Below are 24,525 nucleotides of genomic sequence, written 5' to 3'. Positions count from 1 at the left end.
AATGAAAGGAAAACAAATTGATTTTATAATTTTCTGAAGCCGTAAGGAGATGACTAGGTTAAAGTTTAACATTTTGTATAGTGATTTGTGACTTACAGAGCATTTCCCATATATTAATCTCTTTTGTATGCTGGTTCTGAAAGTGAATTTATCTCCGTTTTGCAGAGGAGGCGGGTAGACTCAGGCTCTACTGAGTCTCAGGTAACTACTGTTAGTAGTTACCCATGTAGTTAGAAATGATTTTATTACAAAACTGAGACTTTATAGCCCAACTTTTTAAGGTACTACCTAGAAAAATACAGCAAGAAAATAGTAAAAAATGAATTGGGGTAGAGAACAAAGGACAGTTTAAATGAAACTGGAAAGGCTTGTGGGGTTATAGAGTGATCCTGGATTTCAGTATAGTTATGGAAAACTTAGAAAATGCAAGAAGGCACTGGTTAGTTGGGTTATTGCAATAACATAGGACTGGCTACTATCTATCTACTTAACTTACCTCAAGTATTTCTTTTTTTTTTTTTTTTTAAATTTCTAGAGGCATGTCTTATTTATTTATTTATTATTTGTTTGTTTGTTTGGTTTATACATGCACTGGGTACAGTCAGAAGCGCGGGAGGGTGAGAGAATTCACCAGAGCCAGAGCAGGGAGCAGAGCAGGCAGAAGGACCGAAGTACACTGCTGAGGGAAGCAGCGGGCGGCAGGAGAGGTCTGCGCGCCATGTGGGACCCTCCTCCGGTGGCCGGGGAGCAGCCGGGGATCGAACCGGCGCCACAGAGGCTGCGGGCAGCTTCGCAACCCAGCGCTCAACCGCTGCGCCACCGGGGAGGCCCCATACCTCAAGTATTTCTACTCAAATATGTTTCTACTCTTCAAACTTCAGAGTTGAAGTGAACCTTAGAGACCATTAAATCTAATGCCTTTAAACATTTGATGTCTGCTTCACCTTGACTGCTAATGAGTAAACAAGTTGAACAAGCCTGTAATTAATACGAGGCTCAAATATTATAATAACTTACATGTTTTCTTTGCAGTATGAAGACCTGTATGATATAGCCAGTCATAAGTTTTATTTGATAACTTAAATCACCAGTATCTTAGTGTTAATTAGAAAGTGCCATGATAACTATCAAATATTTACACCTGCACAAGTTTGAGACCCCTGTGAACATATTCATTCTTTTTTTAAATTTTATTTATTTTTGTGTAGAAGAACTGGGGTGTAGGCCAGAGGTGTGGGGATGGTGAGAATATTCACCAGAGGCAGAATGGGGAGCAGAACAGGCAGATTTACTGAAACACTCTGCTAAGGGCGGCAGTGAGGGGAGACAGGAGAGGTCTGCTGTGCCTATATGGGCCAGCTCCCTGGCGGGGTATCTAACTCAGATCTGAACTCAGAACTCTGAGGTGATAGCACTGAGATATAATCCCTAGGCCACCAGGGAGGCCCCCTGCACACGTTCATTCTTGAGTCAACAAAAGCTTTGTGGTTAAATGCCTCTCTATCCCAGATACTGTTATTTATTTAGGATATAAACATAAATAAAACTCAGGGCCAAAAAGTATTCCCCAACTGTTTTTTAAAAACTGGGAACCTAGGGCCTCCCCGGTGGCACAGCGGTTGAGCGCTGGGTTACGAAGCTGCCCGTGGCCTCTGCGGCGCCGGTTCGATCCCCGGCTGCTCCCCGGCCACCTGAGGAGGGTCCCACAAGGCGCGCAGACCTCTCCTGCCGCCCGCTGCTCCCCTCAGCAGTGTACTTCGGTCCTTCTGCCTGCTCTGCTCCCCGCTCTGGCTCTGGTGAATTCTCTCACCCTCCCGCCCTTCTGACTGTACCCAGTGCATGTGTAAACAGAACAAACAAAAAACAAATAAATAAAGAAATAAACATGCCTCTAAAAAAAAAAAAACAAAAAAAACTGGGAACCTAGTATTGTTTTCCCATCTCCCTGTAATCCTCATGTTTTGGTATTTTACACTGAAATTGTACTTATTGAACTAGTTTTCCATTTAAAAAATAAATTGACCTTAACATAATGGTTGACTTAAATGTTATGTCGGCATTATATAATGACAAAATATTCTTACCTTGGGTAAAGGTATATATAATTTAGGTGGTTTTTTTTAAAATCTGAAAGTAACTCATGAATCCCTTTTCTTACCTCCCCTAAAACTTGAGTATTTCATGTCACCCCTTGAATAAGATATCCTTTTCAGGCTTATCGTTCTGATTGCTTAATACTTTCTCTAAAGCTTTTTTTTGCCTCTTCTCTGTCCCTGTTTGTTTATTTACTTATTAGGTTGTATAATTAAAATGGAACTATTTTATCCTAGAAAGCCAACTCTGATATTTTGGAAAGATTCTGTGCCCCTAGAACACATCCTATTTGAAAATCAAATCTGGTTATTGTGTAGATCATTAAAGAGGCTATGGCAGGAATTTAACTTTTGTGGTGGTGGAGAATTGAGAGGTAGTATATATCACGTTATAGAAAAAAATGTCTAAGTGATTTTGAAAGTAATCATTGCTTTTATTCTACTGAAGACTGTCAGTTTCAGGAGAAACTTGCAAATAGATGTACCATTTCTTACTCAGGATGTGTTTCAGAAAGTTATATATGATTATTGTCTTTTTTTAATGTGTTTTTTTTTTTAAGATTTATTTATTTATGCATGCAAGAGCTGGGGTACAGGCCAGAGACGCGGGGGGTGAGAGGATTCACCAGAGACAGAGTGGGGAACAGAACAGGCAGACTGACCGAAACATACTGCTGAGGGGAGCAGCAGGCGAGACAGGAGAGGTCTGCTTTGCCATGTGGGTTGCTCCCTGGCTGCCCGGGGATTGAACTCGTGCTGCAGAGGCTGCGTTTTGCTTCATAGTACGGTGCATAACCCCTTGCACCACCAGGGAGGCCCATGATTATTGTCTTAAATGAAATTGCATTTAATTATACTAACATAACTTACAGAGTCCTATTCTGAATAGTTTTGCAAATCAGGATATACATCATCCTAGTTTTGTATTATTTGTGATTTTCACATATGTATTTGAGTGCTTAAAGCAAGAAATAGATTTAAAGATATCAGGTCAGGTTCTTGGCCTTTTTCAGTTTCATGGCCTTTTGGAAGTATTTTTTGTGGCTTTTTGGTGGCTTTATAGTTATTTATGCTTTGTTAGGGCCAGTCTTTTTTTTTTAATCAAATTTTAAGGATTGACCATTCATTTACAAAACTATTACTTGGGGAGTATAGCTTCATATACTTCATCATGTGCACATGCTTAACCCTGGCTCCACCAAAGCTCCAGTGCCAATACACTTACCACATTAGTTCCTCTACCCCGCTTCTGCCCCCATAGCCTCCACATTTTTCAGAGTTGTTAGGGTCAATCTTTAAAAACAGCTTCACATGTTTAAAACTTTTTGAATCACATAAGCATTGACTTCACAAATGTTCTGGTTTTTCTTTTTGTTTTGTTTTGTTTTTGTGGGACCCTCGCCGGCGTCCAGGGAACAAACCAGTGCTGCAGAGGCTGCGGGCAGCCTCGCAGCCCAGCGCTCAACCGCTGCGCCACCAGGGGAGGCCCACAAGTGTTCTATGTTCTTACCCTCCTCATGCTAGAAGTTTAAATTGGTAAGATTCTTGGGTCTGATTATGGGTAATTAGAGTATAGGCTTTTTTGTGCTTGCTGCCATATACCTTCCAACAGTGCCAGATGTAGTACAAATGTAGTAGCAACTCAATAAATATTTGTTAAATGAATCTCAGTAAGGGGAAAGGCAGCAGAGGTAAATTGTGTTTTTACATCTGTTGACTGCCCAATCAATGTTTTTTACTCACTTTGGATGCATCTTCATTTTTAATTTCTGTAGGGAAGTTATATTTTCTGTTTTCTGAAGTGTGGCTGGTTACCAGATTATGGGTGTCCTTTAGTATTTTCTATCCAATTTTTCTATTCCTGCATTTGTCTCAATAACAGGGTGTCTATAGGCAATCAGTGGACTTTCGTATTTGACCTGCTTTCTCTTCAGTTATGATAGAGAATATACCTTCACATGGTATCTTTTTTTTTTTTTTTTAAGGATTTATTTTTATTTATTTATACAAGCACTGGGTACAGTCAGAAGCGCGGGAGGGTGGGAGAATTCACCAGAGCCAGAGCGGAGAGCAGAGCAGGCAGAAGGACCGAAGTACACTGCTGAGGGGAGCAGCGGGCGGCAGGAGAGGTCTGAGCTCCATGTGGGACCCTCCTCTGGTGGCCGGGGAGCAGCCGGGAATCGAACCAGTGCTGCAGAGGCTGCGGGCAGCTTGGCAACCCAGCACTCAACCACTGCGCCACCAGGGAGGCCCCACATGGTATCTTCACGTTTTAGCTAGAGATGCTTAATGAACATTTTATAATTGTAGAAGTAAAACTACCTTTTAAAAGATAGAAAGTATAATTTAATTTAGAAAATACAAACATCAGTTGTTTTTTCCATCACATGAATGCATTGACATTGACAATTTGTAGATTTGGTGTGTTTTTTTCTTTCCCGTAGTGGAATTATAGGCACAGTAACTGTAAATCTTTGGAGAAAAGGACAGTCTCTTTTTTTTTTTTTTTTTTTAAATCCTGGTAGCCTCATCCTGCCTCATTTTTTTTCTTTTTTTAAGATTATGCATACAAGAATTGGGGTACAGGCCAGACGTGCAGGGGGTGAGAGGATTCACCAGCGACAGAGTAGAGAACAGGCAGACTGACTGAAGTACACTGCTGAGGGGAGCAACAGGCGAGACAGGAGAGGTCTGCTGCGCCATGTGGGTAGCTTCCTGGCCAGGGATCGTACTCGTGCTGCAGAGGCTGCTGATAGCTTCACAGTGCTGTGCTTAACCCCTTCTACTACCAGGGAGGCCGGAGGACAGATTCTTTTAAGGAAAGTGTTGTGTTCTGGATGGAGTGATAACCTCCTTTGGGATGGAATAAACAGAAATGTTCTTAATGGATTTTAAGAAACATTTGTCCCCTTTCTTTATAAGAAACTAAGAAATAGAGAACCTGGATTTATAGTTGTTATTTTAAAGAGAAGTTGAGTTTCCAGAGACTATCATGTTAGCACATATTCTACTGCTACCTGCCTTTTGAAGAGTTGTCACTATAAATTGTTATTCAGGTGTTCTACAGTGGTGTTCTTCATGATAGGCTTTATTATTCATCACAAATGAGTACATTAAGAGGGTTTTTTAAAGCTGCAACCTCTGTTTGTATTCTTCAGTATTTTTCCATTGGAATTTTTCCTTGTTCTGAATCCTCTTTGATAATGAAAGAAATTATTTCTTGACCCAGGCAGTAATATAGCCCTCATATTGTTTTGAAAACCAGAGTCACCGCTGAGTGGACTATTTACAAATATGACCGACCTTTTGATGCCACTTTCTTTGGAGTTTCTGACCTTCAAAGCTTCACTTTGTTGTGCAAAAAGATATTGGTGGGTCTGGGACGATTTCATTGAAAGAAAACAAAGGAAAGCTACTTCAAATTTTATTCATTCATAATAGAATTCAAATGCACATAATTTTCTAAGCACTGAAAAATCTAAGGTTATGCTTGAGACTGTGCTTCTTATATTTTTTAGTATGGTCTTTTGAGGTGTTCCCCCAACCCCTTACCCCCCACCCCGGCCCAAATCCTCCTAGAGTTCATTTAATGAAGCGTATGACTTGATCACTGTCTTAGTTGATCTGTCTTTGATGTCATTTCTTTAAGGAAATGTTCCACCTTGGGCCCCGAATACCAGTTTAAAAAAGTGAGTAGTTAAATGAAGTTTGAGGTAGTTCTCTCATTTAAAAATTCCTGCACCCACTACATTATTAAAGAGAAGGTTGTTCATGTTCTCAAGTGGCAGCACAAAAATCTCACACCCTGATCTGACCAGTATGAAAACAACTGCTAGCACAAACTGTCCTTCCTCTGTCCCCAGCTGAAATTGGGGGAGGGACAAAGCCCAATTGTTACTTTACCCCATCCCATCTGCCTGCTAGAAGGCCTATTTCCTACCCTAATGGTTTCTGCCTAACAAATGGTGTTTCTTTTTTACAGCATTATGATCCTGGACTTGTTGTGGTGATGGTAAACTTAGCAGTGGTAATTTTTTATTTTCAGACTGAATTACTCCTTTTGTCATCAGTGCACCAATATGTTAGGCTTACTTTCTCTGTTGTAGCCTTCATCCTTCTGCTTGGTCTTTTTCATTTTCCTTTCCTTTCCTTATGCAACTTGTCTGATCCTTGTTCATTAAAGGGTAATATTAAGAAGGGATGTATCTATGTTAGAACTGCCAAAAAAAAAAAAAATCAGTTAAAACATTAAATTCTAATACTGTCAAAAACTTGATTTCCCTACAATGTAATGGGCACTAGCACTTGCTACTGCAATTTATAAATAAATTTAAACAAACTTTGACTGCCTTAGAAGGCAAAAGTACTAATGCAGAGTTTATAAACAGGGGTTTACAGAGGTAATGAATTTGTACTAAAACTTTCTTGCTTCTTGCAAAACAAATTCTGATAGACCAAAAAAGATGCCAAAACAAAAAAAGTAAATTCCTTTGACATTTCCTTTCAATTCTTTTATTGGACCATTTGTTTTTACCAGTAAATCCCTGATTGAGACGTTATGAAAGTGATATTGCACCTAGGAAGTCATTTTTATAACCTGTCTTTAATTTGGTCCTTTTGCTAAAGATTGCAGTCACTGCTTATTTATTATACCATTGGGCATAAGATAGTAATGCATTTTCATTTTGTTTGACTGGCTGTCTTTGATAGTATCTAAACGAAAGGCTGTATTTTAGAACATTTTCTTTTTTCTAGCATGAAATATTCTTTACTTAAATTTTTCACTGTTTTTTCAGATTATCTCCTTATTGCTAAAAATAATGGGATGTTGGCGATAAGTAGTTAAATTTACTAATTTGTTTTTCGTTACTTTTAAAGACAAAACCAAATCCCACAAATATAGAGCAACTGGATATAAGCCAGTCACTTTGAAAACAGTTTCTCTTTTCTCCAGGACCAAACCTAGTCATGATCATGACTTTTGTTTATCTATTTTTTAATTTGTTTTTAATAAAATCTCAGCGTTAGCCTGACAAAAAGCTCAGCTTTTTAGCCCAAAGGTATAATATATATGTGTGTATAACAACAACAACAGCAGCAACAACAACAACAACAACAAAAAAAACAATTGTTTACACCAGCCTGAGTGAAATGATGAGGGAAGTAAACATTGTGTTTTTTCACTAAAGGTGTACAACGGATAAGGTAAGTCCTCTTTCAGTGGGCTTACATCACAATAAACAGCGCAAGTTGTGATGTAAAACAGCTGTGGTAGTAAAGTGCTTGTCTGCCCCATTTTGCTTTGTTTGGCTGGTTATGAGTGGATTAAATATACATTTTAAAAATTCTCCAGCATAGATTGATTAGTTTAAAGTCAATTTTCTTCGCAACTAGTCCTTTTCACAGCTTACCGATTGCTACAGCCAGTGTTAAATCCACTCTGTTCCTAAGGGCAAGTAACCAACTGTAGGTTTTATTTAAATTCTTCACAGTCCAACTTAATTTTAAAGCATATTTTGAAAATGAAAAAAATATTAAACATACTGACTTTGCAGTTAGAGAGTTGTCCGGCATCATGTTGAAGCTGATTTTTAAATTTAAGCATGTCCAGTTGAGATATTTATTACCAGTTTTAAAAAAAAGTGTGTGTGGGAGGATATCAGTGGACAGTAAAAGTGAAGTAATTCTTGAAGGAAAGTTACTTGGGGGTTTTTAAAAAATGAATTTCTAAAGTTTTTGATTTTCAACCTCCTGGTACCATAGCTTAAAAGTGCTTTGCATTACTTATTAATTTGACTTTGCCACAGTAATCTGGAATTAATTCCCGACTGGAAGGTCACCATGGTGGTTAGTTGGGTTTAAACTGGGAGAAGTAGGTTTGGTCGTAAGCTGTGAGAATGGCTTGTGTTTGGTTCACTGTAGCTTTCTGGTCTCTGCACTCCAAGGCAAGATCTCTAACCACCCAAACCCAATGTGTAAAGTGAGCTGTTGGCTTTGCTTTGCATCTTACCTTGATTATGTGTTCCTGTTACAGGGAGAACAGATCCTATTCCCATTGTTGTCAAGTATGATGTCATGGGCATGGGCCGCATGGAAATGGAGGTAAATTGATCTCATTAGTTCACTTGTTTTATGGTATATTTAAAATTGATATTCACCCCAAATTCAGATGCTAATACAAGAATATATTTATTAGATAAAATAGTTTTAATATCTTTCTTTGGAAATATAAAAATATTTTTTACATCCCCATGTAGTGCTGCCAGGTTGGTGATAAATAATGCCAGATATAAACCCAAACCCTGTATTCCAGTTGGCAGTGTTGCTGAGCTTTAAAAATATTTTCTGTGGTAGACACTTTGCCCCTGTAAAGTTACATATAACTGTCATTTGTGAAACCTGCTTCTCATTGCCTAAAACATTTTCTCAGGGCCTCCCCAGTGGCACAGCGGGTTGAGCACAGGAAGCTGTCCGCAGCCTCTGCACCGCGGGTTCTATTCCCTCATGGCGCGGCAGACCTCTCCTGTAGTGCCCGCTGCTCCCTTCAGCAGTGCTTTCAGTCCGTCTGCCTGTTCTCCTCCCCGCTCCTGTCTCTGGTGTATTCTCCCACCCTCCCGTGCCTCTGGCCTGTACCCCAGCTATTGTATAAATAAATAAATAAATAAATAAATAAATAAAACATTTTCTCCATTAATTCTCCAAAGAGTTAATTTTTAATTCTTTGTTCTCCAAAGAATTAATTTTTAAGTTTTTGGCATTGAACATTGTGTAGAGTTCATTATCATCAACAAATGTGTCAGTTGGGCACCAAGGATTAATGAACTATTTTGAAACTGTTTTCTCTGTGGGGTGACAAGAAAGCAACAGGTAGCTGGGCAAAGTACAATGGTTTTTATTTTCATACAATACTGTAGTATGACTTTAAATAGCTAATTGGGGTTCTTTAGGAATTAAGACTAATAATGTCTATTTTTATTAAGCTTGATTATGCCGAAGATGCTACCGAACGGCGCCGTGTCTTAGAAGTGGAAAAAGAAGACACAGAAGAATTGAGACAGAAATACAAGGTACTTCAATAAAGCCATTCTTGCATGTGTGTGGTGCTCACACTGAAAGAGATGTTCATTTTTGGTGAAAAGGATCTCTGGTGACAGGATGTGTTTGACATTTGGGTAGTAATTAGGATAGTAGATACCAGGTTTCTATTACTTTTACTATTTATTGTCTCTAAAATCTATAGAGGGGCCTCTCCGGTGGCACCACAGGTTGAGCCCTGCGCAGTGAAGCTGTCCGCAGCCTATGCAGCGTGGGTTCAATTCCCGGCTGGCCAGGGAGAAACCCACATGGCACGGCAGACCTCTTGCCTTGCCCGCTGCTCCCCTCAGCAGTATATTTCAGTCAATCTGCCTGTTCTGCTCCCCGCTCTCTCTGGTGAATTCTCTCACCCTCCCGTGCCTCTGCCCTGTACCCCAGTTCTTGTATAAAAATAAATAAATCTTTAAAAAAAAATCTATAGAGATTGTAAGTCTTTGGGAAGATTACATTATTGTTTGAATGTACAGTGTTTGGGACATAGTAGGCAGTAGTAACAGTAAAAAGTTGTTATTCAGGAGTCCTTTGAGAATGGTCCTGTCTCTGTGTCTCACCCATTAGGTATTAGCTTAAAACATTACATTATCAGAAACCTCCCCATACCACCCAATTTATAAGTCCTTCACTATGTCTTATTCTCTTGTGGTACTCTTCTATAATTTATGATTATGAATTTTTGTTTTTTCATTTATTTATAGTTTATACTGGGAAAAAAGAGACTACCTATTTGTATATTGCATCCAGCATAGTGACTGGCACATAAGTACTCGATACATATGAGTTGAATAAATTAATTCTTAAAGTAATGGGAAAAGACAGATTTACTTGGTATACTATTCGAAATATAAACATTTTAAAGAATACATTTTGATTGTTCAAGTAGAATTACAGTATCAAATGAATAGTAAATAATGAAAAGCTTAGTAGCCTCATAAGATTATGCAATATATTTTAAGACCCCTTTCCCTTCCCCAATAAATTATTGGGTTGTCAGGAATATCATGACGCATTTTTGCAACAGATGGTACTAGTTCATTTTTGGAAGTACTAGATTCATTTGCATCTATGCTATTGCTAGTCATTTGACAGTTGACAGTTCTAGCTTCATTCTAAAAGAAATTGAGCTATTTGGTTGCATTTTGGAAATTTTACACCAAGTTGAAGATGGAAGACTAAACTACATTTTTGCCGTATTTTACTGTTTTAATTCCCTAAAGGGAAGCTTGTGAAAAGTTGCATAAAGTTTTCGGTTACAGTGCTCTACAAGAACGTCAGTGCCAATGATGGTTCACAAAATTCTGTGCTGGTGATTTTGATCTCAGTGATGCTCCTGGGTCAGGGATGCCCACCAAGGTAGATGATGACAAAATGAAAGCATTGATCGAGTCAAAACCACATTACTGACACGAGATTGCAAAAACATTAAACATCCATCTTTCAGGTGTTCATGACCACCTGAAAAAGCTGGGATACATAAGCAAGCTCAATATTTGGGTTGCTTGTGAACTCAAAGTTCATTTAATGTGCGTGTAAACATCTGCCATGTGCTCATTAAACGTGAGGAAAACGATCTTTTTTTGAAGCGACTAATAACTGGTAATGAGAGGTGAATTGTTTACAACAATGTAGTACGAAAACAGTCCTCGTCCTGAGGTGATATATTTTTTGAGCTCCTACCGAACAGTCAATTCGAATGTGTACTGTCAGCATTTGGACAGTTTGAACAAATCTATCATCCAGAAATGTCCAGAGCTCATTAATCGTAAAGGCATTGTGTTCTATCATGACAACAGGAGACAACATGCACATTTGATCACCTGTCAAAAATTATTGGAGCTTTGATGGGACTGTTGCCACATCCACCATACTCTGCTGACCTTGGCGCCGTCAGTCTTCCACTTGTTTCTTCTCTGTAAACATGGTATAATGTTCAATTCAGATGAGATTGTAAATCAGCACCTTACTCAGTTTTTCTCTGATGAAGACAGGTCATTTCTTCTATGAATAAGGATTTGTGAAGCTCACTGGCAAAAGGTTATCAAACAAAACAGATAATATATCATTGATTAATCTTTGTTCTTTATATTAATAAATGACCTTTGAAAAACAGAAAAAATACATCATGACTTTTCTGGCAACCCAGTATTACTTACTAGAGCTCTTTGAGTAAGTAGAGCAAGAATTATTTACATCCATTGTACTGATGAGAATACTTATTCAAATTTGGGGTCAACTCTGAATGCTGCTGTTTGTGAAACCCTTTTCCTTTCCTGCAATCACTCTTTTATTATTCTTTTCTTCCTAATCCCTTTGTCATAACAATTCACCAAAAACCTATTCCCATTTCAACATCTTTTCTGTTGTGTAGTGTGGGACTGGGGCAGGCTCAGTGGACTCTGAGAACTGCCAAGTGTTCCTTTTATTGAGATATCTCCCTCTTAGTCTCCTCAACTGTCACTGTCAAACATTAGTTCCCAGCCCTCGTTGTCCCTCAGTCACCTTGCTCTTCTTTCACCTTTCCTTACTCCTAGTAGGAAAGCTGCAAAGAGAATTTAGACCATTAGGTGGGAGAGTTGGGCAAATATTTCCCAAATTATTTTCATAGGTTGAAAAAAATATGAAACGTGAAATTATATAAGTATTTAAAATCTATAAATAATTGTGTTAAAGTATATAATCTCATTCTATAATTTCAAACCTATAAAGTATTTTAAACAATTGCATGTGTAAATATGTAATGTGTGTGTGTATATATATATATATATATATATACACACACACACAAATCTTCATGTATATGTGTGTTTGTGTCTTTTTTATTTGAAAAATACATATAAACACCTGGGTTAATGCTTTCTTTCCCCTGTTGTATTGTGACACTTCTGGAATTGATGAGTATTATGCTAAAAAAAAAAAAAAATCAAAGGCTGAACTAATTCCCCCCCTTGATTGTTTGATTTAGTTGCTCAAAAATCTTTCTTTACTTTTAAGATTCAGTAATTTTACCAAGTTAGTGATTACCACTACTTTCTTAGGGCCATTTTCATTGGCCTTTTAGGTCATTTTCATTGACCATTTTATTTCATTTTTATTACAATATGTTCTTTCAACATGTAGATGCACTTTCTTAGCCTGTATATTTGAAGGATTCTTCCTTTGCTGGGTATTTGTTTTTTCTTTTTTTTTTTTAGAGGCATGTTTTTATTTATTTATTTGTTTGTTTGTTTGTTTATACATGCACTGGGTACAGTCAGAAGCGCGGGAGGATGAGAGAATTCACCAGAGCCAGAGCGGGGAGCAGAGCAGGCAGAAGGAACAAAGCACACTGCTGAGGGGAGCAGCGGGCGGCAGGAGAGGTCTGCGCGCCATGTGGGACCTTCCTCCGGTGGCCGGGGAGCAGCCAGGGATCGAACCGGTGCCTCAGAGGCAGCGGGCAGCTTCGCAACCCAGCGCTCAACCGCTGCGCCACCGGGGAGGCCCTTGTTTTTTGTTTTTTAAAGATTTATTTATTTAGGTAACAAGAGCTGGGGTATAGGTCAGAGGTGTGCGGGGCAGGTGAGAAGATTCACCAGAGACAGAGTGGGGAGCTGAACAGGCAGACTGACTGAAATACACTGCTACGGGGAGCTGCGGGCGAGACAGGAGAGGTCTGCTGCACCATGTGGGTTAGCTCCCTGGTTGGGGCTAGAACTCGTGCTACAGTGGCTGTGAGATAGATTCATAGTGCTGAGACTTAACCCCTTGTGCCACCAGAGCAGCCCTGTTGGGTATTTCTTGATGACCTTTTCTTAGATCTGCCATAATTGGACGGAAGTTTTCTGCTTTCTTTGTGTATATTGTCTGTACTATGCATGCTTTCCCCCATTACTCCAATCCAAGTTCTTTCTAGATCTCAAAAGTTCTTGATGAGTGCTAGAAATGTAGGAATATCACTTCAGATGAACCTTTATTTACAGGAAGTAAGTTCCTGCTATCATTTTCTGAAATCTGTCTACCTCCATCTTTTTTATGTTGCTTACTTGGCTTTGTATGACTTCTGCTACATTTTTCCCAAGTATATGTTCTGTAAGGATCTTAACTTCCCTCACACACTTTTTTTGTTTTCCTTTTCATTCTCCAGATCTTATCATCATTTTGTTTTTATGTGATATCAAGAGAAAAAAGGAAGTTGTTTTCCTATGCTACACTACCATACCAAAAATCTTTGTATTGTTAAATTTTTTTGTTAGTTGCTATGTACGGAAACACGATTTTAAAAATACATGTATTCGGGGGCCTCCCCGGTGGCGCGGTGGTTGAGCGCTGGGTTGCGAAGCTGCCCGTGGCCTCTGCGGTGCCGGTTCGATCCCCGGCTGCTCCCGGCCACCGGAGGAGGGTCCCACATGGTGCGCAGACCTCTCCTGCCGCCCGCTGCTCCCCTCAGCAGTGTACTTCGGTCCTTCTGCCTGCTCTGCTCCCCTCTCTGGCTCTGGTGAATTCTCTCACCCTCCCACACTTCTGACTGTACCCAGTGCTTGTGTGGACAAGGCAGACAGGCGAACAAATAAATAAATAAATAAAACATGCCTCTATAAAAAAAAGGAAAAATTTAAAAAAAATAAAAAATAAAAAAAAAAAAAAAAAAAAAATAAAAATACATGTATTCGGGCCTCCCTAGTGACGCAGAGGTTAAAGTCTCAGCTCTGTCAAGCTTTCACCAGCCACTGTGGCATGAGTTTAATCTCTCAGCCTGAGAGCTGACCCCCCTGGCATAGCAAACCAATTCTGTCTCGCCTGCTGCTCCCCTCAGCAGTGTATTTCAGTAGGTCTGCCTGTTCTGCTCTCCGGTCTGTCTCTGGTGAATCCTCTCACCCCTACACCTCTGGCCTGGACCCAGTTCTTATATGCATAAATAAAATCTTTTTTAAAAATAAATAAAAATAAAAATACATATATATTCATCATCTTTCCATTATTGGCATTAATAGGTTATCTGAAGAGTGCTGGTTTTCTACATAGTATCCATGTGAATAATGGTATTTCATTGTTATTCTTTCCAGTTGAATAAAATCTTTCCCTCTTGCTCTCTTATAGTTCCGTTTCTCTTTTGCTTTTCTTTTCTCCCTCACTCTGCTGGTTAGATCCTTTAGTCCAGTACTGAGTTTCAGCAGTGATAGTGGACACACTTAATCTTATTCTCAGAATACTTAGAATGTATGCTGTGTGAGTTTTTTTAATAGGTCCTTTATCAGGTTAAGGAAGGTTTTTTGAGGGTTTTTTTTTTTTTTTAAGAATTATTTTTATTTATGCATATAAGAACTGGGTTGTGGACCAGAGGTGTGAGGTGGGGGTGTGAGAGGGTTTAACAGAGAGAGAGTGGGGAGCAGAACAGGCGGATTGACTGAAATACACTGCTGAGGGGAGCAGCATGGTCTGCTGTACCATGTGGGTTAGCTACCAGGCCAGGGATCGAACTCATGCTGCAGTGGCTGGTGATAGCTTGATAGATTAACTCCTATGCCACCAGGGAGGCCTGTGGGTTTGAGTTATTTATGTTTGATTAAATTTTAGCAAACTGTCAAGATGTTGATAAACTTTAAGTGGTAAATTATACTAATTGATATTTTCATCTAATATCAACCTTGCTTTTATGAGCTTAGGATCACTTTGGATATTGATTATCTGTTTTATTCATTGCTAGATTTAAATTGCTTATATTTTGTTTAGGACCTGAAGCTGTTTATGAGTGAGAGTAGCCTGCCACATATCCCTTGTTATGTTCTTGGCAGATTTTGATATCAAGATTGTAGTAGCCTTATAAAATGAGCTGGGAATTATTTCTCATTTCAGCTCTACAGTACTTTGAACACATTGAAATTATTTTTTCTTTTCACGTCTATTTAATAATGTCTAAACTTACTAATAAAGGCACCAAAGCCTATTAAAACAATAATGAGAGAAAATTTACACCAACTTAAATTGACAAAAATAAAATGGAATTATTTTTTATTGAAGACCTTTAAAATTTCCTCGATTCGTGTTAGTGTTTTCTTTGTTGCACCTAATAAAATATATATTGATTACTCTCAGATGCATGGAACTGAGTTAATCATGGTCCCTGGTGTTTTAAATACTACTACAATTTTTTTTTTAAGTGCAACAAAGAAAACACTGCCATCTTACTTTGTCCTCTTTTTGTTCTCACCCCCAGTCTTTTCCTCTTTATTCCTGCGTTCTTTTGTGTTGATAATTCTTACATTTCTTTCCCCTCTTCATTAAACTGGGAATAATGTATGGTTTCTGTTATTTTATAGTTACCTAGAAATTTTTTCTAAGGTACAAATGACCACATTTTACTTTATCTCCCTCATGAGCAGTATAACATTTTGGAGTGTTTTGATTCCATTTTATTAACTCTTCTGTCTTGCGTACGTAATAGTGGGGTAAAATTAAAAACTTGTTGATTTTATGGGGAAGATGCAGTATAAATAAACAAAAAAGAATAGATGATCTAAATGGAATGATTTCAGTTTAGAGCATCTGAAGTTGCAGTGCTTAGTGTACATTCAGTACACCAGAATATTCAAATCTGGAATATATTGGAGGCGGGGGTTTGAGGATTGGTGCCAGCAAGGGATAAAAGGTGGGAAGGTGTCAGCCTATTGATGATTTTAAAGTTATAGGAATGGATTAAGTCACCCAGGGAAAAAGGAAAAAATGCAGTATCAGAGATGAATAATTCTTTCAGTAGTTTAATCTGCAGACTGGACTGACTGAATTAAAGATAGAATCAATAATTTGAAGGGGAAAAAAGACAAAACTAGCAGGCAAACTAAATCACTAAGCAGGAGGAAGAGGGAAAGAGATTAAAATGGGAGGGAAGAGCACAAGAGACTGTGGTGATGGTTCACAGATGACTTGGTATTGGGAATTTTATAGGGACTACACCTGAGAGGAGAAATCATACATTGTACAAAAAGGAATAATGATGTAAAATATAAATAAATAAAATTTAACAAAACAAAAAAACTTTGTAATAATTTGAAGATAAGTTGGTGTAAACTTTCTAACTGAAATTGAAAGGAAAGTGAAAAAACAGAATGTTTTGAATTCCACACAATAATCAGAGTCTAATACACATGTATTGCTAAAGTCCCAATAGGAGACAGAAATGGATGGATTCTAAGAAATGATGGCTGAGAACTTTCCAAAATTAATTAAAATGTAGTTGTTGGGCTTATTTCTCTTTTTTCCTTCAGTGAGTCTTAAAATAATGACATTTTATGTAAAATGTAGAGTTTAAAGTGGTTTTAGGCAAATAATATCGTAGGAAGAAGTAAATTTGGTTTCTAGAGAACTTAGACTGCAAAAAACTCCTAGATGAAGTCCCCAATTAAAAGATCATAATTGTAATTGCTCATTTTTGTAGTTTCATTTTATTTTAAACATTTTGTTATCTTATTCTGTAGCAATTATTCCAATATCTGAGATCTTTGGGACCTAAATTTATTGCTTATTTCCTGTGACTTGTCTTAGGATAAATTTATTTCCTTTTGTGTATGTAGTTATCTTTGTGACTCATTCTGTTGATCTTAACCTAGGAAAGTTTTTAGGCCCAAAAGTGAATGTGTTTTTTGAGAGTACTTTTTTATTCCTTCTGCCAAGACCCATGATCTCTCCAGTCCACTTTCAGGTTCTTGTTGAATGAGACTTCTCAGATTTAGCTCTCCCACCATTTTTAAGCTCTGTTGGCATCCACATATCCTAAAGAAAGCCCTTTATAGCTCTGGTTTCAGAATCAGATTATAGTTGATTTTTGTTCAAAATGTTTATTTTGTTTTTTTCTTTGTGCCTTTTGGGGATTTGCTTTATTTCTATGGCTTCTACAATGCAATAAAAATTGTGTTTTATGTATCTAGTTGGTTGTTTTCCTTAGCCTACTTGGTGGTAGGAGTAGGAGATGCCACAGTTACCTAATCCATCATAACTAAAATTAGACTCTTTTTGAATATTATTTAATTTGAGGACAACTATTAGTACAACCACACACAAATTACCTCACCAAATTTCCACTTATGTTTCATCCAGCCTTTACTGGTTGAAATGCTATAAAAAGCCCTTTTTTCTTTCTTCAGGTTAGACAGCTTCTTCACGACATTAAACTTAAAGTTCTGTCAAGTCCATTTTTTATTTGTATTTTATGTTTCTCACAGGATTATGTTGACAAAGAGAAGGCAATTGCCAAAGCATTAGAAGACCTCAGAGCCAACTTTTACTGTGAACTCTGTGATAAGCAGTATCAGAAACATCAGGAATTTGACAACCATATCAACTCTTATGATCATGCACACAAGCAGGTGAGAAATTGCTAACAAGGAAAAAGACACTTAAGTTGTCATTATAACTATTGACTTTCATGTGTATACCAAAATAGTATTGACTATAGTTTCTTATACCTATCAGTTGTTTTTTTTTTGCAGATAACATCTGACTGACTTGATTTTTTTCAGTAACAGAAGGCTGGACATAGACCTTCCCCTTCCAAGATTATATGTAGAGTGAAGAATTGTGAGCTTCATAAAACTTAAAGTTTTTGGCCTTGAGTGATTTTAAATTTATATTTAAGTTGGTAATTCAGCTGAGGATTACTGGGGACTTTGTTTTACTCACTCCCTCTTTCTGAATTCATGTTAATCGCAGAACAGTTATGTTGCACTGTGTAGTCTTCATCTTCTGCATTAAGAGTTCATGCTTTACTGGCTAGTATTTCCTATTAGAAATCATTCTGTTATTCAGTATTTCTTGGAAGGTAGCTAAATCTTAAGAAGGAAAATAAAATTAGATCTCACCTCAACTGTAACAAAAACTGATGGCGCATGTTGAAGAGTTTGTTGAAAATTTAATTATGCTTTGCTTGTATTCTTTTTTTCCTACCATTGATTTATAGTAGAAACTTGCTCCTGACTAGTTACTAGCATTAAGAAAGTGGTAATAATTCCCTTGGGAATTTTAGAAGGAGGAAATTAGTCTTTAAATCTGTAGAACAGTTCTCGCTTATTAAAGAATTTTGAACCATTTGATCTTGAGTAACTTAGCAGAATTTTCTAGGCCTTTGGGGGTACAGTAGTTGGATTTGTTAAACTTTTGAGACTTAGGAGCATTGCTGGAATATTCTTTTGAGCTGGACCTGTTGAACCAATAATATTTTTAACCATTCATCTTCTAACCAGCCGTGAGATTTCAGTGAAATCTTTCAGTAAAACTTTGACTAAGTTTTACTTTTACTAACCAGCAGCTTGTAAGCTATTGAGTTTGCAACAACCTTTTCCATATTTACCCACACCTATCCAGTTTAAGATTATTCCACTGATAGTTTTCAAGACAACACTTTAAATTTTTTTATACTTTTGGACATTGTTTTAATATATTGTCAGCTCTGCTTGGTTTGAAGAAGAGAAATTTAGAAAACATATGGACAAGATAGATTGGCAATTTCCTGCAAAGAATCATCTGTCAAGAAAGAAGACTACTACAGTGAATACTGCTTAACCAGTAACTTTTCCAGTTTTTCAGTGTGTATATAATTCAGATTTTCATGTTAAAGATTAACAAAAACATTTAGCATCTAAATGCATAGCGACCTTTATGAGCTCTTAAAAACTACTTCAACTACTGTCTCTGATAAATTTTTAAAATCATGAGGAAACTTTAGGCACCAAAAGAACGTTTAGAAAGGTTACATTTTTAGGTGATGGAATGACTTTTGAATAAAGTACAGGAAAAGTATAATTCAAGCTTGAATAATTTATTGATTTGCCTTTTAAGGGGGAGGGAAACCTGTCAAGCAAAATAGATTAAAAAATCTGATCAAAAGTATAGGCCTGATAAAATTCATATTGACATTAATGTGATGAGTGATAATGTTTTAGTCATGTTGCTCTTAATTTGAGAGTAAAAGAACATTTTGTTACACCTCTGGTTCATTTGAACTTGATATGTTTACTTCCCTCTGTCCCTGTGTTAACTGAGTTCTTTCACTGCTTTTCTCTATTGCTGTGAGTGGTTTTCTGCCTGGGTAGATTTTGTACTCCAGGTGACACTTGGCAATGTCTGGAGACATTTTTTGGTTATCTCGTCTAGGAGAATGGGGCTACTGGTGTCTATCTAGTGATTGGAGGCCAAGAGTTATGCTAATCATCCTGCAATGCATAAGAAAGCTCCTTGTAACAAAGGATTACCTGGTTCAGGTAATTCTGAGATTAAGAAACCTGGTTATATTGGGATTATTGCAAAATTTTCAAATATGAATGGTGTTGTGATGTCATTTGACTTTTGGTTGATACAAATCACTACCATTTTAAGTCTACAGCTATGTTGTAAACATTACCAACTGCTCATTTAGATGATCCCAAATATTTATTTCTCTTTTTAGATTCCATCAAAATGGAAATACAAAATTAAGGACATTTATAGAGAACTCAAGTTTGATAACTGTTAATGTAGAACATATCTGTGATCCTTGGTTTGGGAAAAAGCCATTAGCTGTTAAGATTAATGAATGCATGTGAGCTAATTTCTTCACTTTGGTCAAAAGCCCATCGTAGTTTTTTTTTTTATTATTATTATGTTTGTTTGTTTGTTTGTACAAGCACTGGGTACAGTCAGAAGCGCGGGAGGGTGAGAGAATTCACCAGAGCCAGAGTGGGGAGCAGAGCAGGCAGAAGGACCGAGGTACACTGCTGAGGGGAGCAGCGGGCGGCAGGAGAGGTCTGCGTGCCATGTGGGACCCTCCTCCGGTGGCCGGGAGCAGCCAGGGATTGAACCGGCACCACAGAGGCCGCGGGCAGCTTCGCAACCCAGAGCTCAACCGCTGCGCCACCGGGGAGGCCCCCCATCGTAGTTATTAAAAAAAAAAACAACTAATGTATGAGTTTGTTATTTTTGGTGACATGTCTTTTATTTGGTTGAAGTATAGCTTTTTCATCTTTCTTTATACTGCTGTCTTAATGCAAATGGTAGAATCTTGAAAGAGAATACTAAAAATATACTTTTAAGGGGGCTTCCCTGGTAGCGCAAGAGGTTAAGTCTGCAGCCAATGCATTATGAGTTTGATCCCCAGCTAGGGGAATCCACATGGCACAGCAGACCTCTCCTGTCTTTCCTGCTGCTCCCCTCAACAGTGTATTTCAGTAATCCACCTGTTATGTTCCCCATTCTATCTCTGGTGAGTCCTCTCACCCTCTCCCGCCACCTCTGGCCTGTACCCCAGTTCTTGCATGCATAAATAAATCTTTAAAAAATATATATATATATGGGCCTCCCCGGTGGCACAGCGGTTGAGTGCTGGGTTGCGAAGCTGCCCACAGCCTCTGCAGCACTGGTTCGATCCCAGGCTGCTCCCTGGCCACCGGGGGAGGGTCCCACATGGCGCGCAGACCTCTCCTGCCGCCCGCTGCTCCCCTCAGCAGTGTGCTTTGTTCCTTCTGCCTGCTCTGCTCCCCGCTCCGGCTCTGGTGAGTTTTCTCACCCTCCCGCACTTCTGACTGTACCCAGTGCTTGTATAAATAAATAAATAAATGAATGAATGAGTGAATGAATGAATAAATAAATAAAATCTTATGAAAAAAAAATATATACTTAAAAAAAAATACACAGTCTAAATCTTTATAATTCAACCTTCCCTGCAATTAGAATTTCTAAGGAACATTAATTGACCTTGGTACAATACTAAACAACCCCTTAGAAAGAGGTTATTTAGGTCCTATTTTTCATTCCTCTTTGATGGATATGGACTTACCATACAAATGGACCTACCATTTTCCAAATTCATGTTCTAAAATCATAAAGACACCCTGTCTTGTCTTCCAGGAAGGCACACAGGATTATTATGAATCTGAGATAATAGGTAAGTACGTTCAAGCCTATTTTAGTAATCCCTAGTTTGCATCTTCCATCAAATTTTCATCATTTAAATTTCCCGGAGAGGGTCCTCCCTGGTGGTGCAAGGGGTTAAGCACCACACTATGAAGCAATCCGCAGCCTCTGTAGCACGAGTTCGATCCCTGGCTGGCCAGGGAGCAACCCACATGGCGAGGCAGACCTCTCCTGTCTTGCCCGCTGCTCCCCTCAGCAGAGTATTTCAGTCAGTCTGCCTGTTCTGTTCTCCACTCTATCTCTGGTGAATCCTCTCACCCTGCCATCTCTGGCCTGTACCCCAGCTCTTGTAAGCATAAATAAATAAATCTTTAAACTTTTTTTTTTTTTTTTAAATAGAGGCATGTTATTTATTTATTTATTTGTTTGTTTGTTTATTTTGTTTATACATGCACTGGGTACAGTCAGAAGCGCGGGAGGGTGCGAGAATTCACCAGAGCCAGAGCGGGGAGCAGAGCAGGCAGAAGGACCGAAGTACACTGCTGAGGGGAGCAGCGGGCAGCAGGAGAGGTCTGCGCGCCATGTGGGACCCTCCTCCGGTGGCCGGGAGCAGCCAGGGATTGAACCGGCGCCGCAGAGGCTGCGGGCAGCCTCGCAACCCAGCGTTCAACCGCTGCGCCACTGGGGAGGCCCATAAATAAATAAATCTTTAAAAAAAAATTCCCAGGACTTCCCCTGGTGGCGCAGCGGTTGAGCGCTGGGCTGCGAAGCTACCTGCAACCTCTGCAGCGCTGATTCAATCCCCGGCCACTGGCGAGGGTCCCACATGGTGCAGCAGACCTCTCCTGCCGCCCGCTGCTCCCCTCAGCAGTGTATTTCATCGTTCTGCCTGTTCTGCTCCCTGCTCTGGCTCTGGTGAATTCTCTCACCCTCCCGTGCTTTTGACTGTACCCAATGCTTGTATAAATAAATAAATAAATATTAAAAAGAAAAAGAAAATTGTTTAAAAAAAAAATTTCCAGAGAAATAATCTATAATGTTAGTGATAATCACTAGTTTTGGCAGGATCCTAAACATACCCTGATCTTTTTTTTTTTTAGAGGCATGTTTTGTTTGTTTGTTTGTTTGTTTTGTTTATACATGCACTGGGTAGCTCGGGAGGGTGAGAGAATTCACCAGAGCCAGAGCGGGAAGCAGAGCAGGCAGAAGGACCGAAGTACACTGCTGAGGGGAGCAGCGGGCGGCAGGAGAGGTCTGCGCGCCTTGCGGGACCCTCCTCCGGTGGCCGGGGAGCAGCCGGGGATCGAACAGGCGCCGCAGAGGCCGCAGGCAGCTTCACAACCCAGCGCTCAACCGCTGTGCCACCGGGGAGGCCCAACATACCCTTATCTTAATTAAACACAATCTTTTAAGAAGGGGCTACATGGTCACCGTCATTAGTGATGATTTTCTTTTTTTTAATTTGGTGTTATTACGTGCCTCACTATTTACTAGTTTTCCAAGATATTTTGTGAAGAAAGTCACTAATATATAAATACTAAGGCCCAACTTGATCTTTAAATGAAAAAGCTAGTTAGGCATTGTGACTGACTCAGCAGTTAACACTCATTTGTGACAATTGAAATACATTTTGAGTTCTCCAAGGATACTCATTTCCATTCCTCAAGAATTAACCCAATCTGTAATTTTCTTTTATCTAAGTTAGTCTTTTATAGCTGATATTCCATAGTGCTCAGTAAACATTATCATTCATCTTCTCTTAATCTTTGTTGACTTAGTTATAAGTTAAAATTAAATTTTAAATATAAGCATATTTCCATTCCTACCTCCTTGCCTCTTTAATTATTTTGCATCTTTAAAAAAATAAAAGTCTCCTAATGGACATGACAATGGAAACCATTTTCTTTAGCTTTTCAGATGCCCTGAAATTCAAACTCCAGAGAACATTCTCCTTTTAGCAGCACAGGAATAGAGCCTTTTAGCACTGCTTTTCTTTCTTGGTGGAGTCTTACCTATTTGTGATTCTTCCAACTTTGCTCTTTTATTTGTGCCAATAGGGTATGTCCTCATTAGCCTCTAGTACATAGAGATTACAAATTGTTAACACAGGTTTTTTCCTCTGGCTTTTATGGTCTTAGTTTTGTTTTTCCCCTTCAATCTCATTGCTTCCCCTTTTTATTTTTTTTTTTTTTTGTGGGACCCTCACTATCGGCTGGGGAATGAACCGGCGCTGCAGAAGTTGTGGGCAGCCTCGCAACCCAGCGCTCAACCGCTGCGCCACCAGGGGAGACCCTTCCCAATTTTTTAAAGTGAGATACTATATAATTCAATTTCTGTTTATCTTGAAAATATCTGTGAAAACATTGGGCTTACATTTCAACATAATAGTTGGTTAAAGCTGGATAGTTGCTGTCTCTTTAAAAAGGCATTTGTTCCTTTTCCAATTAGCTGTGATCTCCACTTCATCTTTTCTCTTAACAACCTGTACAAATCTTGATGTTACCTGCCAAACCTCTCCAAATATTTGAGTATGTAACCCAGGCCTGTAACTTTCCCTTCTCACCACACCCATTCCCACAGCTTCTGGTTGATTGACACTAAGGAAATAGCACAGTGACAAGCTACCTCCCTATTCCTCCTTAATGTCAGGTCCAAATTCCTTGCAATGAAAAGATGTCTAGGGTAGTCAGATCCAGTTATCAGAATCCCATACTGTAAAGGAGCTTTAAGAAATCCCTTTAACTTGTAGAAAGAATCAAAATATTTGTCAAAGGAAAAAATCCTTTCAACCTGCCTCTGTATTTTCTGTCTACCTCTGTTTTCTACTAAAATCACTTTAATATGAAACCCCTGTACTTTTTAATATTTTTAAAAAGACTTTTAATTCTTTTATAGTCATTTAGTACCAAGGTCTGTTTAAGCTATAAAAAGTTCAAGTGGTTTCTTGAGCTTTAAATGGTTGAACTAAGTCTATTATAGCAGCCATCTCTATTCTAAATTATACATAATAGAGCCTCACTGCATGATGTAGTTAACACTGTCTAAACTATTATAATTACTTTTTGACAGCAGTATTTACTCTTAGTTGACTATTGCATGCACTAAGGAACACGTTTTAGAGTTTTTCTTGTTACTGAAAAAGTGAAACAAAGGCCTCCCCGCTGGCGCAGTGGGTTGAGCACAGCACTGTGAAGCTGTCCACAACCTCTGCAGCGCAGGTTCCATTCCTGGCCAGCCAGGGAGATTCCCACGTGGCGTGGCAGACCTCTCCTGTCGCGCCCGCTGCTCCCATCAGCAGTGTATTTCGGTTGTCTGCCTGTTCTGCTCCCTGCTCTGTCTCTGGTGAATCCTCTCACCCTCCCGCTCCTCTGGCCTTTACCCCAACTCTTGTATAAAAATAAATAAATCGTAAAAAAAAAAAAAACCAGATTCTGAGTTGAAGAGTGTTGTCGAAGAAGTTCCTTGGTGATAGAAGGAATAATCATTT

General features: G+C 38.8%; 1 protein-coding gene across 4 annotated transcripts in view; it reads left to right on the top strand.

Annotated features, from left to right (window-relative positions):
- Window positions 1–24,525, top strand: part of GPATCH8 (G-patch domain containing 8) — an 89,678-nt gene that overhangs the window by 45,909 nt on the left and 19,244 nt on the right. Inside the window, exons 2-6 of one of the 4 annotated variants that reach the window (XM_054689369.1) lie at window positions 5,743–5,782; window positions 6,076–6,120; window positions 8,128–8,195; window positions 9,074–9,160; window positions 17,378–17,521. In XM_054689369.1, coding sequence (XP_054545344.1) covers window positions 8,169–8,195; window positions 9,074–9,160; window positions 17,378–17,521 — 258 coding nt within the window. In that variant the 5' untranslated portion in view covers window positions 5,743–5,782; window positions 6,076–6,120; window positions 8,128–8,168. Of the gene's footprint in view, window positions 1–1,877; window positions 3,630–5,742; window positions 5,783–6,075; window positions 6,121–8,127; window positions 8,196–9,073; window positions 9,161–17,377; window positions 17,522–24,525 lie in introns of those variants that run through there. The other 3 variants (XM_037494778.2, XM_037494777.2, XM_037494773.2) reach the window with 3 other exon arrangements.

The sequence above is a fragment of the Talpa occidentalis genome, unplaced genomic scaffold (assembly GCF_014898055.3).
Source record: "Talpa occidentalis isolate TD23 unplaced genomic scaffold, MPIMG_talOcc4v2.1 talOcc4.7, whole genome shotgun sequence".
Taxonomy (NCBI): domain Eukaryota; kingdom Metazoa; phylum Chordata; class Mammalia; order Eulipotyphla; family Talpidae; genus Talpa; species Talpa occidentalis.
Note: the sequence above shows the minus strand (reverse complement) of the source record. Positions and strands in the feature narration are given on the sequence as shown.